The 14,098-nt window shown below is 45.7% G+C and overlaps 1 protein-coding gene across 2 annotated transcripts; it reads right to left on the bottom strand.

Annotated features, from left to right (window-relative positions):
- Positions 1–7,191: 7,191 nt before the first annotated feature.
- Positions 7,192–11,090, bottom strand: LOC124649554 (protein IQ-DOMAIN 2-like). Of its 2 annotated transcripts, none has more exons than XM_047189162.1 (6): positions 10,793–11,090; positions 10,551–10,661; positions 9,667–9,951; positions 8,615–8,830; positions 8,107–8,226; positions 7,192–8,000 (listed from the first exon to the last, which is right to left on the bottom strand). In XM_047189162.1, the coding sequence occupies exons 2-6, from the start codon at positions 10,623–10,625 to the stop codon at positions 7,278–7,280; spliced, it is 1,419 nt and encodes a 472-aa protein (XP_047045118.1). In that variant the 5' UTR covers positions 10,626–10,661; positions 10,793–11,090; the 3' UTR covers positions 7,192–7,277. The 2 variants fall into 2 exon arrangements, with proteins under 2 accessions (XP_047045118.1, XP_047045119.1); XM_047189163.1 differs by having other exon boundaries at positions 10,835–11,090.
- Between the last annotated feature and the right edge of the window lie 3,008 nt (positions 11,091–14,098).

Here is a 14,098-nt window from a genome sequence, read left to right as displayed (position 1 = left end):
GGCGGGAGCGCCAGCCACACCGACGGCGCTGACTCTCAGAAGAGATCAGCCGCTCAAACGGCTGGAAAATCCAACGGCGACGGAGGTGTGGGAGGCGCGGGAAGGAAGGAGCGACGAGAAAAAAGCGTGAATCAACGGTTTATACAACACGTCGCCGACATGTGGGAGCCCGCGTCGCTAAGCGTCGCTTTTCGTTGTGTCCGGCGTGCCCGGAGCGTCACCTGTGGGACGGGGACGGGCTCGGGACACCGGACACCGTATCGGGGCGCGCCGGACAAAAATGAGCTTTAGAGAACGCGGCTGGAACTGTTTTTTTGGTCCGGCGCGCCCCAAATGCTTTGGGGACGCGACTGGAGATGCTCTGACAAGAAGTGAGCTTCGGGTGCAATTTACAAGATGCTGTTGTGGATGCCGGCCGGCCAATCAAAACCAAGAAATTGAGCACGTTTTGTGGTGCCCATAAGTAAACGTGTAACGTGTTACACTAGGTAGGCCACGTAGTGTATCCACGTGCATATGATTGGTGAAGAGGAGTAGAGTAGCTCGGCCAAGCAAAGACGTACACGTACGTGGCACAATCGAAAATTAAATTAAAGGCGCGCGTGGCCATGGAGCAAAGCGTGCGAAAGCGATGCTAAACCAACTACCTGGAAGCTGCCTGCAGCACGTACGCACGCGGCAGCCGACGTGGGCAGCCACAAATCAGTAGCCTGCTCCACCACCACTCCGACGGCCGGCCGGCCAGCTTATATAAGTAGACCAAGATCTCCATGAACAACCAGTCAAGCACTGAAGCACCGAGCCACAGAGTTTAAGAAACCTCGACTCCACCGGCCCTTCTTACATTGCAACTGATCGGTCGTCGTACAAGTGCAGATACCATCATCGACTCATCGTCCATGGCCTCCGCCGCGAGATCCTGCGCCGTCTGCTGCTTCGCCGCCGCCGACGAGGTGGCGCCCACGGACACCCTCCGCGTCCTGCGCCTGCAGCGCCTCCGCCTCCGCCGGGCAGCGACTGGCTGCCTCGACCCCATCGCGGAGGAGGAGGAGGACGACGAGGTCCCCGCCGCCGGCTCGCCTGGCGCATACTCAAGCAGCAGCTCCAGCGCCGTTGACCTTGCACAAAGTCACCGATAGGGTCGTCCAACAGCTGGACCAATTAGACTCTTCTCTCGCTGTAATACACACCTAGTACTCCAATTCGTGCACGCGTGCATTCTGTAATTATCCGTCGAGGCAACAACAAACGAATCCGAGTTAATTAGATGTCAATTGTCTATGTCGTTCTTTCTGACATCACTTGAGCTCTCTTCTACATCCGTAATGCTGATAGGGTAATTTAGTATTAATATATGCTTTTTGTCGAAAATAAAAGGACTCGAGCCCTGCTCTGTTCCGTGTTGCTCTGCTTTCCCGATACGAAACCCGTGGTCATGGTAATAAGTCTGCACGGACCGGTTACGGCGATCCATTCTGTTCCATCTTCTACACCCCGTGCCGCGAGTAAGGAGCTGAGGCATCGTGTGAACACCGATAATCTTTTCCAAGGTTTTTAGATATTTCAAAATTTGAATTTTGAGAACTTGTATCATGATATCGTTTCGTGGATGGTATCACTATATACGTTCGCTGTCGGAGCAAAGGCGATCGATTTCCTTCGGATGCACTTGCGGGTGCTACCCGAGTTGAATAGCGATGCTACTCACTTCTTTGAGTGTGTATTAGGAACTTGGCCAAGCAATGTAGATTATTCGCTCAGACTATTTGAGTGTATATTAGCAACTTGGCGGCCAGGAGCACGGTGTGCGGGCGATGGTGGTGTGGTCCAGGCGGGCCCGATCTAGGTCAAGATGGGCTCGGACGGGTCTTAACCTATAGCTCATGTTTTGTTGTTCGACGTCGACACCCCGTTGATCCAGGGCTTCATCCGCGTTATGAGGAAATCGAGCATGGCGATGGTGGCATCCTCCTCCACCGAAGGTGGTCGACCGGTTAGTCATGCCATGCGGTTAGTTGGGGAAGTGCAACTGCCGGTGAAAACCGAGCTCTAACTATGGTCATGGTGGACGATGGCGTTGTCACCTTGTTGAAGGCATCACCTTTGCCATTGGCATCTTCTCACTCGTCCCGCTCCGAGGAAACCCTAGATCCGGGATCCTGAATCGGACAATGTCGGTGCTTTCGGCATCGATCTCCCTCATGAGGGCATTGTGTTTGGAGCAACTGCTAGATGGTGGAGGCAAGAGGTGGAGCGGTTTGCATCTTCCTTGTCGCAGGCAGCGTGGTGCATCGGGTACTTGGTGTCATACGTGGCAAGCGGGGCGGTGGTGCTGTCTGGCGCCATGGTGACGTCGATGGCGAGGCCCGGCAAAGGTTAATACTACATTGATCTATGTCCTAAGGGTGCGTTCGGTGATAGATGACAGCCGGCCGTTGACTTCCGGAGCATGTGTAACGGTGCTTCCTCGGGATCTGTTGGATCTGGATCGTGCTTTCACTTGGTGTAACCTTCGAGTTCTAGATGATGCGCGTAGGTGCGGGGTCAAGGCAAATGGCCCTCACATTGCCGCCCCTTCACACGTGTTGCGACACCTATCGCTAATTAGACGGGTTTAGGTTAATCATTGTACCATCTTTGTGAATCTCTTGAAATATTTATAATAAAGAAGTTGTTAATTAGATCGGCCGGCCAATAGAAACCAAGAAATTGAGCACGTTTCCTTGTGCCCTAAGTAAACGTGTTACACTAGGTAGGCCACGTACATGTATCCACGTGCATATGATTGGTGAAGAGGAGTAGAGTAGCTCGGCCAAGCAAAGGCGTACGTGGCCATGGAGCAAAGCAACCGAAAGCAATGCTACCTGGAAGCTGGCCTGTTAATTATCTTCTTGTTGCTGACAGTACTCATGCTCTGATCTGCTTCCCGTCACCGTGTTGCTTATTTGCAACCACGATACGAAACACGCGTTTGCATTAATACGTCTTCACGAACCGTTTACGGCAATTCATTTCGTTCCGTCTTCCACACCCCGTGCTAGTTGAGGCGAGATGGTGTGGCTGCAGTACGCGGCGACCCGGAGGCAGCGCGCCGCCACAGCGGGCCTCTTCCTCACCGGCGCCCTGCTCATCGCCGTCGCCGCGCGCCTCTCCTACGCCAACATCGAGCCCCAGCGCGCCAAGGCCGCCGAGCGGCGCAAGGTCCTCGAGGCATTCATCGCCCGCAAGCGCGCCGCCGTCGGGGGAGCAGGAGACTCTCCCTCCCACTCCCAGCCAGATCCACCGAAAGCCTAGCCCGGGCGCTCGTCGGCTGCCGGAGCAGAGGGGGATCGATCGATCTCCTCCTCACCTGGATGCGGCTGTTGCCTCAGTTGAATAGCGATGCTACTGTCTTTGATTGTATATTAGGAACTTGCCCAACATCGTATTCTGAACTCAGAATTTTTTTCCTGCCTTTGTGGCAGACTGCTAGTGCAGTGTTCTTGTACTCAGCTAAGAAATTCGCACGTCGCGCATATCATGAAATCTGGATATCTGTTGTGCTAGGCAGTTTCTGTTCCTGTCAATTACCACAGTTTGTACTGCAAATCTGAATTTCTATCCACTCATCATAATTTTTTGAGTGTGCTTCCAGCAGGGGATTGCTTCAAATAAAGAACCGATTGTTGTTCTACAAGTTCTTTATTTCTTGTGACTGAAGTATGTGGATTAGGACGAAACGGAAATTCTGAAGAAACTGAAACTCAATGTCAGAAATGCTAGTATTACTTCTCAGCCGCATCCATTTGTTCCTTCTGCTGAATAACTTTGTTTTCATCCAACCATCCAAATATCTATCTAACTCGTCCTTGATGTGAGCTCTTGGAAGGATCTGTGCTTAGTCAGTGAGGAGGTTGAAGATAATCCGACCTCAGATGCAAGTATAAAGGGGATTTATGACAAACAAAAAGCGAACTATTTAGTACACCGAAGGTCCTGTGAATTCTTCAGTAAGGATCTGTTTCTTGTTTTGTGTTATGTTAAGTCGCCATTCTATTTCTATCTTTAAACCTTTGTTTGGGTCATGATGGCTACATTGCTCAACTGATAAACAGTAGAGAGGCATGTCTGGCAACATCTATGAGGTGGACCAAGGAGAAATGTATACACAGTTTCATTTATGTTTCCTCTCTTATTGTGCACCAATGGACGAATCCATGCAAGTGTAGTTCAATCAAGACATTAGTTATGACTTATGACCCCCCCCCCCCCCTGCCCCTGACTGGTACTTGCATATGACTTATGAGGTCTGATTCGGTTAGAAGTCGAGTATTGATGTCCTGTGTGAGCTATGTATGTGGGCCTTACTGTTTTTGTTCTGAACTGATAAAGCTACAATTCTGTCATACATGCATGGAAAACTCTTAGTTGAACCGCGCGGCATATGAGCCGGCCGCATCGACGGATGACAGCAGCAGGAGATTCGGGCATTGAGTAGGGGTGGGCAGCGTATTCACACATGGATAGAAGGTATCAATCGCGTATCAGAGCAGAGGTACAGGGTGCGGAAGATGGTCCATGGCAGACTGACGACACGGCTGCACGCCCCAGAAAATAAATGACCGGTGACCATGGTAGACCACGCTCCGCACTAGTACACCACGCTCAGCACTGTTTATTGTCTTCAAGCTTGGGTCTAGCAGAGGATAGGATAGAAATCGATCGGTTACGCCAGGAATCACTCCTTGTGCTCACGCAACAGAGTGTAATGTTTATGATGGAAATAAAACCCCTCGTTTCTCACCTGATTTATGTTCATTCTCGCATCTCACGGTGCGCCATGAACGACGATGGAAATACTGATCCAGCCGGAGCGCTGGAGGGTCGGATGAGCTGCAGCATGCAGACAGCAAGGTTTCGGCCCTTCGAGGGATCATGGGCAGCCTTCATCTATCACTATCAGGTCCAGTTCATCTCCAACATCACGTATAGCAGTCCAGAAATTGTGGATGCAGAACAACAGCTGCCGGACCTCGCCGTTGGAGCCGGTCTTGACACCGAGGCTGCTGAGCCCGGGAACTCGCCTAGCTGCGGAAGAACCTGTCCTGGCTCTGCGGGAACGCCGCCACTGCGGGTCAGCGGAAGCTGGGGCGCTGTGAGCTGATCCAGTAGGAGATGAGCGGGATCTGAGGTGCGGTGCAAGCACCCGGGAGCTGATGCGACGGCAGATGCTATGTGGCCGCCGGCGTGACATGAGGCGAGATGATGTGGCGACGGTTGGTTCTGATCCGGTGCGGGGCACGACCTGATGTGACAGTTGTACGGCGTCGGTCGACATGCTCTGGACGGCAGGAAGGTCGCCAGCGATCAACGCTGTTTTCCTGGACTCATGGCGCCAAGGGGATGAGCAGAGCAACAGGCCGACGTTTAGATAGACGAAGACCATCTCACCTGACCTGAATCTGTGCGGTCGTTTTCGTACTGACTAAATCAGTCCTGAGGCTCTACTGAGTGGCTTGGGACCATCTTCCTGCGTGGGGCCATGTACATACCATACGGTAATAATTATTCAATTTACTGAAAGAAATACCTGTCATCATACTGGTCCCACTCATGACGTGGACCAATAGACTTTGGAGTTCCCACAGGAGCAAATGTCTCCAGGTTCTGAAACTCCACTCTCTGACATGCATGCATTTTTTAGTGCTTACGAATTGATGTAACCTAATTTATTCTTTTTTTATAATTTTCTTTGAGATTCTTTATGCTGTTGTGTTTAGGAGATTCTAGAAACCGAGTTCCCTGCATGAATTGATGTACTGCAATTTTGCTCCAGCTACTAGCTACAAAGTGATGAAACCTTTTAAGCAATGAAATATGCCCTTTATCGAAAAAAAGCTACAACGTGATGAGAAACATATTGTCCTACCATCCGTTAGCAACTTACCATGCATAAGGATTAACCAGCAACGTTTTTCTTTTTTGGTTCATATACTGAGAGGCAAACATTGCAACCTTTCATGGTTGTTTATTCGGCCTGGCCCACTTCCTTGCTTCTGGATGTTCTTGTCAACACGCAGGTTTAAGTCCCAAATGATGCACAATTTGTGCAGAACAGTTTCCACGAACTCAGGATTTTCAGTCATATGCACTACAAAATATAGCCTTGCTTGGGTGAAGTACTAGTTGATTAAAAATGAAAACGTTGCCGGTTAATCGTCATGCATATGAGGTCTGATTCGGTTAGGAAGTCGACTAATGTCCTGTGTGAGCTATGTATGTGGGCCTTACTGTTTTTGTTCTGAACTGATAAAGCTATAATTCTGTCATATATGCATGTAGTTTTAGTGCTTACGAATTGATGTAACCTAATTCATTCTTGTTTTATAATTTTCTTTGAGATTCTTTATGCTGTTGTGTTTAGGAGATTCCAGAAATCGAGTTCCCGGCATGAATTGATGTACTGCAATTTTGCTGCAGCCACTAGCTCCAACGCGATGAGAAACATACATAACCAGCAACGTTTTTCTTTTTTGTTTCAATACTGAGAAGCAAACATTGCAACCTGTCATGGTTGTTTATTTCGCCTGGCCTGATTCCTTGCATCTGGATGTTCTTGTCAACACGCAGGTACAAATGATGCACAATTTGTGCGAAACAGTTTCCACAAAATCAGGATTTTCAGTCATATGCACTACAAAGTAGTATAGCCTTGCTTGGGTGAAGTGCTAGTAGATTAAGTAGTCATCCCTTGTTTGCTGGCTGTTGCTGGAGAATTTCTACCTAATCTTAGTGAGAATTAGAATAATATACCCAGATTAAGAGTGGCCAGCCTGACGACATAGTACATTTTGATCAGTGTTTTAATAACAGAAATTTGATATGCTGTCGTGTTGAACATGAAAGATTAAGGGTGCGCAAGAGCACAATATAATACAGTACTGATGATTAGAGCAGAGTGGTACATTGACAAGCTAATTGGGGAATTTAGGACGCGTTTACAAGGCATGGAAGAAATATATTGCTCGCATAAATATAAGACCTCTTACGTACAAACATCAGCATCAAAGGTTCCGATGACAAACCCATATAGTTTTACACAAGCAACAAATGGAATGAACTGACAGACACCGATAATCTTCTCCTAATGAAGCCAACAATGCAGCCATCATAACCGGACAAAAGAAAAATGCCAATAATCCATATATCTGATTGAACTTTAAACCTTTGTTCATGAGTGGAATCTGTATATCTGCATAACCATAGCCTCCTCTTGCCACGTGTATGAATTACTTGTTTCAGCCATTGATCGCCAGGGCCTCCAGCTGTGGTGCCTCAGCAATGTCCTTCACCACACTCTCTGCTACCTTGGGAGGACCAGAATGCCGCCTCATTGGCGATGGAGACGCCGAACCAGCTGGGAAGGACAGCCTCTTCTTGACAGATGCAACAGGGCTTACTTTCTCTGGTGCCTCTGCAGCATCGACCAATGGCGACCCTTGGAGCCGGGACTTGGCCCTTGCAGATTTCGTGGCAGCCATGTAACTTGGGACTGATGGAGAGCTTGCGAGACTCTCGTCGTCCCGAACAGTTGAGGTGGCTATACTGTGCCGCCTTGGTCGCTCGGACTGCACGCTGAGGACACTCCTCGCATCGTCATCCACCTGCGGAAGCCTGTTCTTTGGTGTAGCAGGTTTCTTCTTCTCAACAATTGGTGTTACTTTCGCAGAGGGTGTTGAAGGGGATAGCCGGGAGGCTGGGCGGGTCAGCTTTGGAGTCGTTGGTGACGACTTGTCTGGCTTGATGCTCCGACTTTTGAAGGCTTTTGTGATCTCACCCTCTCCGAGGTTCAAACTTATGCTCTTCACAGATATGTTGTCACCGTTGCTTTCCTTGTTAGTCCCAGTGCGGCCACCGTCAGAAGGCTTTGCTGCCATCCAGCGCTCCAACCAGCTCCAGCCCCAGTGCGGGTTGTTTGGGTCTACAAACATTGGGTTGGAGGACCTTGAACTGCTCTTCCACTGCAAAGTACAAATTTTGAAACAATTTTAAGAATGCTATATATTGTCAAATGATAGGAAAAAAATGTAGACTGGATCTGTTCTCAAGAATCAGGAAGCCCCCTACCTGATGGGAAAATGCATATGCAAGTGCTCTCTCTCTTCTAATTGCAGCCTCTTGCTTGCTTACTAGACTTGCCTCAATCTTCTCCTTGGATTGAGTGCTGTCATCCCAGTGCTCTCCCATCTGGTATAATCGACAAAATAGACTATGTTTAATGTTCACAATGAGAAGTTGTGATTAGCTGCAATATTTTGAGCAAAACATAAATCACTAATGCTGGATAATATTTGTTTGTCAGGATACTTCTGGATACTGAAGTTGCTCATCAAGCAAAATTCTATCGCGCAATAATTAGAAACAGTAGCTATACTTGGGAGTTTAATGTTCAACAGTGGCGCATCATTTTTAATTACTTCAATATTGTTTTGCTTCACATACTGTTTTTGCTTTCTTGTATTTTTTTTTGTTCTTTTGGACATCTAGTAGTATGTTGTTTCAATTACAGGAACTGGGGAAACCCTTCCTGAAAAATGAAATATTTTTACTGAAGACTTTGAGATGGTTTGCCTACCCTCAAACTCTCCAGTTCCTGTTTCAGCAGGAGCTGGCGCTGAAGGGCCTGGTTCTCCTCAGACATCTTCAGCCTTCTTGAACGTATCTGCGACTGCACCCGAGCTAGAGTCTGCATACAGCGCAGAGTGCTTGCAGCTTGACGCTTAACTGAATTACCATCGACCAATAACCTCAATCTAACAAGGCCTCTCAAGGCTCGTAATGCTCTTCTTGCCTGCATTAGTACGATGATAGAAACACTATCAGCAAAAAGTCTTCTTCTGTAAGTCAAATCTCCATAAAATTTGGTGTATAGTGTTTTCCCAAGGAAATATACTGCTAGTTCGAGCAATGCTACCTTTGTATCAAGGCTACACTACTAAGCAAGACAGCCAAAGACATCGACATCAGACAAATAATTAAAGAATCAAAATTAATAATGAAAGGTGGCTGCCACCAACTGCCAGAGGTGCATGAAATGTTTTCTAATTTTATATTTGGCAAGATTGATTTGTTGGCCATCTCAGCAAACATATCCGGAACAATTAGCATTAGATGGTAAAGAGTCAGAAAGGGGAAATGACTGCATGGAAGTAGTATGTATGAGAATTCCACCTGGCAACAATATTTTCTTCTTGAACCATAAAAGCTCATTTACTACAAACTTGTTAAACAAATACATGAACTTTCAAAAGCTAAGATATTCCAATTCATAATTCAAATGAGCTGCAACTAAATAGCAACTAATTACTAGTTGAGGTGAGCTGCCAATACCTATACCTTAGAAAAAGGATAAGAGAACATTTTCAGGATGGCAACCAGCAGGCTTTTGCTTGCATGTTCAGTCGTGTCAATACCAAGGGATAATCATTAAAAAAAATCAAAGAATGGTTCATCCGACACAAAAAAAAGCAAAGACCGGATGAGCGGCCAGCCGAAATAGACGCTCAACACAATCATCTTTAAAATATTTCACAACTATGACGAAAAGTTCTCTAGACATTTCAAAAATGGACATGCATCGCATAGTTCCAAATGGCACAAACTAGCTAAGAGTTGATGTAACATTACCAGATAACCACGGAAGGCGGTCTGGATCTTGATTGCCGAGAGCTCTTCGCTTGATACGCCAGGTGGCAATACCGACGACATCTGTGCAGGAGCTTCAGGGGCTGCCTCAACAGTAACATGCTTGCTCTGCTCCTGCTCAGCTTCAGGGACCTTGAAATCCTCAGTTTGGCGAGGAACTGGAAGAGCAGGAGGCGGAGGCGGCATCGACACATTGACTTCCAAGGAAGTAGAAGGGGTTAGATCTGTTGGAGTTGGGTTGCTTGCAGCCAATTTCTTCCTCAGTTTCTGTCCATTTCAAAGGCAGACTTTCGGTTGTTATCACAATTCATTTCGAATTATAGTATGACAGCACAATTGCAAGCGAAAAGACAATGCTATTTTTGTTACAAATGTTTGAAATTACTCTACAATCCAATTGCAAGTGGAAAGATGGCATCTCCTACTACAGTTATTGAATGGCAAGTAAAAAAAAATGTAAATATTTTCGGATTCCAAACATGACAACCAAACTGAAAGTCTGAAACCATGACCACGTGTGAAACTAATATAGAAACTCAAAATCAGTGTGAAGTAGATAGTAAACCGGCTATCAAAATTTAAAAAACTCTGAAACAAATGCTGTTTGTGAACAAAACAAGATGCCAATTCAAGACACACGTTGCCTGTCCATTTGAGCTCAGATTCTGTTACCTAAAAAAATCCCTTGAGAAAACAATAAACAGAAAGAATTGTGCAATTCAGGGAGGAAAACAGCAAGCCCTGATCAGGCCCACGACACCAAATTACACAACCACTAAAATCTAGTGAAAATCTAAGGAAAAATCCAACACACAGAACTCCATAAAAAGAGAGAATCCCAAGCAAAGAAGTGCAATTAGTTATACCTCCTCCTTCTTCTCTTTGGATTCAGGGCTGAACACCTTCTTGACGGCGCCGAGCCACTTGCCCTTCTTCCCCATGGCCGGCCCCGAATTCTTGGCCAAGAAAACTAATCACTGGCGAGAAAGAAACAAAACACCGGTCAGATCTGCAGCACCCAGATCTACCTATCTATCTATCCCACACAATCTCAATGGATGGATGGATGGATGCCGGAAGGAGAAGGCAAAGCGCACGGCGCACATACAGAAAGGCACAAAGGAGGATGGATGACTGCTGCAGGAAGCACCAAAGAAACCCAGGATCTTCCTGCAGAAGCGAGTGAAGGAAATAGCCTCTTCCGGTGCGGTGGCGGTGGCGGTGAGGGCAAGTAGCAACTAACTAACAGGAAGGTGTGTCAGGTTGGCGTGGTGAGGTGAGGTGAGAGGACAGCCGAGTTGCTGCTGCAGGTATCTGCAATCATGTGGGAGGTGGTGGAGCGGAGCTGGGAATTTCAGCTGGAGCTAGTAGTAGTAGTAGGACTGACAGGAGGGCACAGCACAGCGTGCAGACTACAGAGAAAGATGGAGGTTTTGGAAGGTGTGGCCTTTGTCTTTGGTGTAGGGTGAGAAGAAGAGTAGATGGTGTTTCTGTGTGCGTTTGCTTGGTGTGTGTTGCCATGCTCTTTGGAGCTGGACAGGTTGGACATAGAAGAGGAAAGAATTTTCGATGAAGAGAAGAGGAACGAACGGGAGTGGAATCTCCACTTGACAATTCTTTACATTCTGGGATTAGGTGCGTGTGTGTTTCTAGCTGTTAGCTGCACTGATAGGATCAGCTACATGAGCCATCGAAGATAACTAACTGTCCATATATCCAAAATGAGGGTGTAAATAATTGTGGAGCAAATTTCACTTTTTACCAGTATCTAGTTACACCTTTGTGACACTAACTATCTGATGAGTGAAAATTCGTCTAGATTACGCCTTCTACAAGCTTTGGACCCTTGTTTCCTAACGTGAGTACATCGGACAAGCTGTGAGGTGATGAGCGGGATTCCAAAATATCACGACATGATTGTATATGATGCCTTCCGACCTTTACACATTTTGTCGTGCCACATCGATGTAACATGCGTTCCTATCTAACAAAATGAGAAAAACGCTGAACTGGAGTAAAATCATGTTCAAACTCTCGTAGATGGAGAAGTTTCACTAAACGGGGTAATATGTGTCAAATGCACAATTACAGGTAAATAGTGAAATTCATTGAGCAAATACAATTTTTAGATGAAAGGCATTGTGCCCTCGTTTGAACTAATAAAGCCTCAAAGGATCAAACGGATACACAACGATGAGGACGACTACAACTATTACAACCAAACAACAAATAAATAAAGGCATTGCGAACAATATAGTATTCAAATATCGGAGCACTCGTTGATCAAGGTTGATGTAGACACAATGCCAAGAGGTGGAAGAAGGCACACTGTTGGGAGAACATACCATCTTTTATTTTGAACGAGGGTGTGCCTTGTCATGGTACCATCCGTCAATTGCCAAAGATCGCCCTAAGCCACCTCGCCTTGGCTAAAAGGGTGCCGACCTGTCGAACCACAAGCTCACATGGCAACCATAAACCGTACCGTTAAATAGAAAGAGAATAGGACCATTACCTTCGCGGCGAGCTCCTGATGCCGTGAGCAGCTCATCCACGAACCACACTCATGACAGTAAGCTAAAACTGATAAAGTATATTCGGTTGGAAAATGCATATCCTACAGCAACAACACAAAACGTAAATAAGAAAATGGACGCTTGCATTACACAAAAAGTATAGGGGCCCATATAAGCCACATGGCATATAAAAATTTCCTTACTCAAATTATGTGATGTGCTACGTTAAAATAGTTTATAGGTACTAAACATGGTGGTTAATGATATAATTGTATGTGCAAGGAGCTACTGTACCACAGTACCGTGCATCTAGCCTCTTAAAAAAAACTTGGAAATGTAGGCAATGCTGAATTGCTGATGCACAAAATGAAATCCTATCGCCCAAGTGGCAGTGAATTATTTGGCGGATCATCTTTCAACATTATGCCAACTCATCAAGAACTGTTCGTATCTCCCTTTCTTGTTCATACTCTGGCTCCCACATGCGCATGTATTGTGCGCTGGCAGAAACTTTACATTTTAAATCAGCTTTTGGATCATAAATTCTCTAGCTTGTTACAGGTACACACATCAGATAATCCTCTCTGGCCTTCACTGGGTCCCAAATAATATTGCAAACATATCCAAATACGGCCTGTCGAACTGTAGATATTCTATGCTTATCGCTATCATGTACTCTAGCTAGAAAAAAAAAACTATCCTGCCAAGGGGCAAAATATCTATAGTAGACATGAAAGATAGGCAGAAGAAGTACATGTATGCATGTTCAGTGATATCAACCTGAGGTTTGTCTCTTTGTTATCTTAACCATATGAATACTGAATCACAATTCATGGTTATTTTTTCAATGACGTACCTGCAGACACATTAACTACAGGTCAAGCACTGCAATCATGGTCAAACTGACGCTAAATATTGTAATGATACGTACTGAATATACAAGTGAGTGCCATTCGTTGTGTTCCCCATCAGCGATTACAAAATGTCACGAGTTGCAAAGCGACAGCCTAACGCGTGATTATAGTATGCACTGTATTCATATGTTGTACTATATGTCGATTATTCTTAAGTGATCTCCTTGATGAAAACAATCGAGGCTGTTTGGTTTTCTGCAACAACTGCCATCGGGCTTAATTAGGTGCACATCAAAAGAGCACCTAGGACCATCTCTGCATTGGATCCGTGTGCCCATTTCTTAGTCTCAGACAATTTTTCATGTTTCTAACTTCTTTCGAGGCTATCTTTCGTAATAAACCACCATGAAAACTCCAGCCACATTTGACCTCTAGATTTGATGTCACATTTCAGTGGTGCCGAGCTCGCAAATCTCGGGGCTACAATATGACAAGAAACCCGTAGTGGTGGTGTCGATATATGTTCGCTCGGTACCATAGGGTGTGACACGGACAAGGATGTGAGATGACATTTAAGTTTTGAATGTGGTCCATGTTCAAACATGATTTCAAGACGTGTTAAAATCAGCTTACCTGGGTTCCCACCTAGTACATAATTAACTTGGAGTTACCTAAGAAAAAATCACTAAATTTTCAAATTGCTTTGAGGCAAATCTTTTGTCCGGTGAAGTTATCTACTACCTCTGTTTCGAAGAAAAGAGCCGCACAAGCATTTTAATATGAACTTTGACTAAAAAAATTAAGAAACAAAATGTTAATTATATTGTACATAATTAATATCGTTGGATTCATATTGAAAAACACTTTCTAATACTATTAATTTTATACCAATAATCTTCATATATTCGGAGTCATTCTTGGCCAAAGAAAATACGAAAAACAAGAGTATCTTATTTATTGAAATGGAGGGAGTTCATCTAACCTGGCGGGCTCACGGATCGGTGAAGCACCCATGTCTTAGCTAGCTATCTAGTCGACTCCAAT

The sequence above is a fragment of the Lolium rigidum genome, chromosome 4, assembly GCF_022539505.1.
Source record: "Lolium rigidum isolate FL_2022 chromosome 4, APGP_CSIRO_Lrig_0.1, whole genome shotgun sequence".
NCBI classification, from domain to species: domain Eukaryota; kingdom Viridiplantae; phylum Streptophyta; class Magnoliopsida; order Poales; family Poaceae; genus Lolium; species Lolium rigidum.
Note: the sequence above shows the minus strand (reverse complement) of the source record. Positions and strands in the feature narration are given on the sequence as shown.

Bases quoted from the DNA above. Each gene is read 5' to 3' on its own strand.
- LOC124649554 (XM_047189162.1), bottom strand. From the start codon at position 10,625: ATGGGGAAGAAGGGCAAGTGGCTCGGCGCCGTCAAGAAGGTGTTCAGC. The intron at 8,831-9,666 runs GTAATGTTACAT...GTACTAATGCAG, and splicing joins CCGCCTTCCGTGGTTATCTG to GCAAGAAGAGCATTACGAGC. The intron at 8,001-8,106 runs GTAGGGGGCTTC...TGTACTTTGCAG, and splicing joins CATATGCATTTTCCCATCAG to TGGAAGAGCAGTTCAAGGTC.